The sequence below is a fragment of the Microtus oregoni genome, unplaced genomic scaffold (genome assembly GCF_018167655.1).
Source record: "Microtus oregoni isolate MIOR12 unplaced genomic scaffold, Mior012 000023F_ref0000262, whole genome shotgun sequence".
In the NCBI taxonomy this organism is placed as follows: Eukaryota; Metazoa; Chordata; class Mammalia; order Rodentia; family Cricetidae; genus Microtus; species Microtus oregoni.
Window position 1 is genome coordinate 35520154 of NW_024543082.1, and position 5103 is coordinate 35525256.

The 5103-nt window shown below is 45.8% G+C and overlaps 1 protein-coding gene across 1 annotated transcript; it reads left to right on the plus strand.

Moving 5' to 3' along the window:
- The first annotated feature begins 1295 nt into the window (after nt 1-1295).
- On the plus strand, nt 1296-2051 carry Fam243a (family with sequence similarity 243 member A). Its single transcript, XM_041672829.1, has one exon. The coding sequence runs from the start codon at nt 1296-1298 to the stop codon at nt 2049-2051; it is 756 nt and encodes a 251-aa protein (XP_041528763.1).
- The last annotated feature ends 3052 nt before the right edge of the window (nt 2052-5103 follow it).

A 5103-nucleotide genomic window follows, 5' to 3' on the forward strand; every position in this document is an offset into this window, starting at 1 on the left:
CGCTTTTAGTCTGCATTTATAATACATGAGACCATGGCCAAGTGGGCCAGTATCTTAAAGACTATTGGGTAAAGGTACATGAGACTACTCCCAAAGTGGGCTGGTATCTTAAAGGCTATTGGCTGAAGGAGTTTCCACAGCAGCCATCACCACTTCAGAGCTCTTTGCTCACATAGTTGGGATCTACATCCAATTTGTTGGAAAAGTGTTTTCCATGCTAAAGGAACATCTCCAGAAAAAAATGGCCAGAACTACAAAGCCAACGTTGGCTGCTGCTTGCGGCCTCTAGGTGGGGAGGACATCTGGTAGCCACGCGCTTCATGTGAACTTGGCTCTGGTGATATTCTGGGTTTGCCTGAGACCCAAGAAAACCCTGGTAGACCTGGGTCAGGGAAGAGGATGACAGAGATGCAAATGACCGGACAAATCATTTTGCCACGCTGTCATTTGGAGCTTAGCGCATTTATCAACCACTTTTGGCTCTGATTAAAGGACAAGAAAACGCAAAGAAAATGAAAGTAAAAGGGCAGAGGAAGTGAAGCAAACAGTCGTTTCCCAAGCATAAGACCAAAGTGAGGCTGAGTGGGGCTGTGCGCATCTGCAATCCCAGAAATTAAATAGCTGAGGCAGGAGGATTGCTAAAAGTAAAAGGCCAGCCTGGGCCAGCTACTGGGCCACTTAGGGTTTCATAGCAATAACTTATCTCATAAAGCTATACCAAATCAAATGCTTTTCAGATAATGAACTGAATCAGCCCAAGTACAGCAGCCCCTGAGAGGGACGGGCATGCAGCTTGTTTCTTTTACTCTGTCACCTGGAAAACAACTCTAACAGTAGGCAGGTAGGTGGCACAATTCCCGCATGTACAGAGGCACACAACCCTCACACTCCAGGCCTCCCTGAACACGTTATGGCTATCCCCTGGCACACGGCACAACCGGTAAATACCTCTGAAATGGATGAATAAATATAATATTCATCTCGATATCCAAACGGAGAGGAGTCAGACACGTGACAGACCATCCTAAAATGATCTATTCCAGAGTGATGTTAGGCAGCATTTTCCGTGGTTGGTGTTCTCGCCTCGCGGCTGGTGATGCTTTGCTTCTGAAGTGCGGCTACTGCGCTGGCGCAGCTGTGGGAAAGCCCTTTGTGAGGTCAACATCCATGATGCTTTGCGTCTGAAGTGTGGCTACTGCGCTGGCGCAGCTGTGGGAGAGCCCGTTTTGAGGTCAGCATCCTACTCCTTCTAGAACTCCCCAGATGGAGAAATGTAAGCCACTTGGGGGGCCCCCATGGCTCGTTTAACAAACGCTCTTCTGAAGAACATCATTATCAGAGCTCAGTTTGACAGCGTCAGGAAGAAACAATGCCTCCAGTATCTGAACACTCTGAGAACGCTACAGTATGATGGATATCAGACTGTGTACTTCGGGGAAACTGAGATCCCAGAAACTCTTGTCACTGGGGAAGATTTTAGTGACAGCTACTACATACACACGCCAACCTGGTGTGTTCTGCATGCCGGAGGCAGTCAGGGGTGGGTGCCTTGGCAATACCGGATGTTCCTACGGGATGACCTGTGTATCAAACAGGAAGACGGCGTCTTCTTTGAGTTCTGTGATGTTGTAAAGAAGGCCTACGGGAAGTGCGCCATTGTGGTCAAAGGGCGAAGGCAGCAAGATGAGATGAAGCCAAAGGCGGACAAGGAAGGGGAGGCCCAGGCCTATGTCCCAACAAGCGTTAATTTAACAAGCATCGTGTGCTCCCCAGGAGTGGCCAGGTCCTATGGCCATGAGCTAATCTCGCTGCCTTCCCCCTATAATTACCTGAACCCCTTAGACTCGGCCTGGTCTTCTGTGAAATGGTTTATCATCAACAACAGGAAAGAGTTCTGCTTGCAGTCAGCCGACCACGTCTACGCTTACCAGTACATACTTTTCAGTGACTTAATCAGCAAAGGGATTGAGAAGGTCACCCTGAGCAAGTGGAAGGCCCTCACCAACAAAGTGCGGAGGTGGGAGAACTACTATCTCGGGAAATTTTCTTAAGAGCATCTCCTCTACCGAGTGACGAGCCGCCTAGTCTTCAGTGCTAACTGTGGAGTACGATTCTGGCCCACTGTGACGGCAGACACTTCGGGAGTGAACTCACAGGAGGGCCGCCTGGGCTGAGAGGTTCCTGGGGTTCTGGCAAAGTCCTGTGGTTGCTAGAGGCCACATTAAAGCTTGTTGCTATTTATGGGGGTCTCAACTCTCATCTTGTGATGGCTACCTCAAGGATCATGTTCATGGGAGGGGGGATTCTAGCCCAGAGGTCTGTAGTGGCTAAAGAGTGGGGATAAAGGATGTATGGCCAAAATGTAGGTTTAAGAAAAAAAGAGAGAGAGAGAGCTGGGCAGTATCGGTGCACGCCTTTAATCCCAGCACTTGGGAGGCAGAGACAGGCAGATCTCTGTGAGTTAGAGGCCAGCCTGGTCTACAGAGCGAGTTCTAAGACAAACTCCAAAACTATAGAGAAGCCCTCTCTTGAAAAACCAAAAAAAAGAGAGAGAAAAAAAGAAAAAGAAAGAGAATCAAGTGTACAGATATTTGAAAAAAATAAAAACACCGAAAATTAAGTACTAAACTAATAATCTTTAGCCAAAAAAAAAATCCAGGAAGATCCAGCTTGCCATGAGCAAAACATGATTAGACAGCCAAGGAGACAATAATTCTTTGCGGGGTGGTGGTAGGTGAGTGGCCTCCGTGCAGGTCAAACCCCACCATACATCTAAGACAAGCGAGAGGTCCACCAAAGGGAGCCAGGGAGACATCACATGGTAAGTAGGTAGCATGAGTCGGGGTGCTATGGAACCACATATCCAGCCTGCAAGAATCCCACCAGGAGGGTCCAAGGCTGCCGTGGTTGATCATCTCAGGACTCTGAGCTGAGCTTCCTCAAGTTTCCTAAACTCAGAGTGTCTGCTGTGGGCCGGAAGGACAGAAAAAGCCTGTCCCTCTGCCACCTGCCACAAAGTTCATTCTCCTTGTGTCTGTTCAAGCGACAACTTTACAACAGAAGTAATCGCCCTGAGGTGCATAAAATAACGACCAACATGGGGAAATATGGAAAGCCATGAGGCAGGAGCAAAGGGGTCTGAGAACTCTGCTCTTACTTTGTGTTTGGTTTTGCCAAACCTAAAAAAAAAAAAAAATCTTAAAAAATATCCTTTGAGGGCTGGAGAGATGGCTCAGCGGTTAAGAGCATTGCCTCCTATTCCAGAGGTCCTGAGTTCAATTCCCAGCAACCACATGGGGGCTCACAACCATCTGTAATGAGGTCTGGTGCCCTCTTCTGGCCTGTAGGCATTTACACAGAATATTGTATACATAATAAATAAATAAATAAATATTTTAAAAAATATCCTTTGAGAACTTTCACCAACTCCCAGTAGCCTTAGCTGCAGGTGAAGCTGGAAGCCAGGCTCTTGACAGATGCAGAGTGCGTCATATTCTTGGCTTGACTTTATTCTTTCTAGAACGTTCCTGTGCTATTCAGAAAGAGGTTGTGGGATGAAAAGGGGTGCCCAGTGCTCTTCAGTGATGAGCGGTGAGTTCAGCAGTCTTTTCAAATTGGGGGAAAGAGGATGTTAACATACATCATAAAGAAGGGGTGTCACACACCAAACCACCAACCACTTGGACCTACAAAGTTTCACCTGTTGCAGACCCGACTTTTACACTGTGCTCGGTGAGCTTCTGGTGACTGCTATGACAAATGACTGCAAATTTGGTGACTGGAAGTAGCAATTCATTCTCTCCTGTTGAGGGCATAGGGAGGCAGACATCAGTTTCACTGATTTGAATCAAGCTTGGCCACACTGTTTGGGGCTCCAGCATGGCTGCACTGCTCCGGGCTTCAGGAAAGGCTGCCACATGCTTCTCACAGCTTCTGATGGATTGCTCACCCCTTGACTAGTGGTCTCATCACTTCTTGCTCTTCTGGATCAAATCTCCCATCTTTGTACTTAGAGTCCACATGACAATATCTTCACATCCTTTTTTTTTAATTTCCGTTATTTTTTATTGATTTTTATTGAGCTCTACGTTTTTCTCTGCTCCCCTCCCTGCCTCTCCCCTCCTCCCTTCAGCCCTCCCCCAAGGTCCCCATGCTCCCAATTTACTCAGGAGATCTTGTCTTTTTCTTCTTTCTACTTCCCATGTACTTTAGATCTATGTAAGTCTCTCTTAGTGTCCTCATTGTTGTCTAAGATCTCTGAGGTTGTGGTTTGTAGCTGGTTTTCTTTGATTTATGTTTTAAAAACACCTATGAGTGAGTACATGTGATAAAAGTGTTTCTGTGTCGGGGTTACCTCACTCAAAATAATGTTTTCTAGCTCCATCCATTTTCCTGCAAAATTCAAGATGTCATCATTTTTTTTCTGCTGTGTAGTACTTCATTGTGTAAATGTACCACATTTTCCTTATCCATTCTTCGGTCAAGGAGCATTTAGGTTGTTTCCAGGTTCTGGCTATGACAAACAATGCTGCTATGAACATAGTTGAGCACATGCTCTTGTGGCACGATTGAGCATCCTTTGGATACATACCCAAAAGTGGTATTACTGGGCCTTGAGGAAGGTTGTTTCCAAATTTTCTGAAAAATCACCACACTGATATCCAAAAGGGTTGTACCAGCTTGCATTCCCACCAGCACTGGAGGAGTGTTCCCTTTACCCCACATTCTCTCCAGCGTAAGTTTTCATAAGTGTTTTTGATCTTAGCCATTCTTACAGGTGTAAGATGGAATCTCAGAGTTGTTTTGATTTGCATTTCTCTGATGACTAAGGATGTTGAACATTTCCTTAAGTGTCCTTTAGCCATTTTAGATTCCTCTGTTGAGAGTTCTCTGTTTAGGTCTGTACTCCATTTTTTTTATTGAATTATGTGATCTTTTGATGACCAATTTCTTGAGTTCTTTGTATATTTTGGAGATCAGACCTCTGTCTGATAGGGAGTTAGTGAAGATCTTTTCCCATTCTGTAGACTGTCGTTTTGTCTTGTTGACCATGTCCTTTGCTTTACAGAAGCTTTTCAATTTCAAGAGGTCCCAGTTATTAAT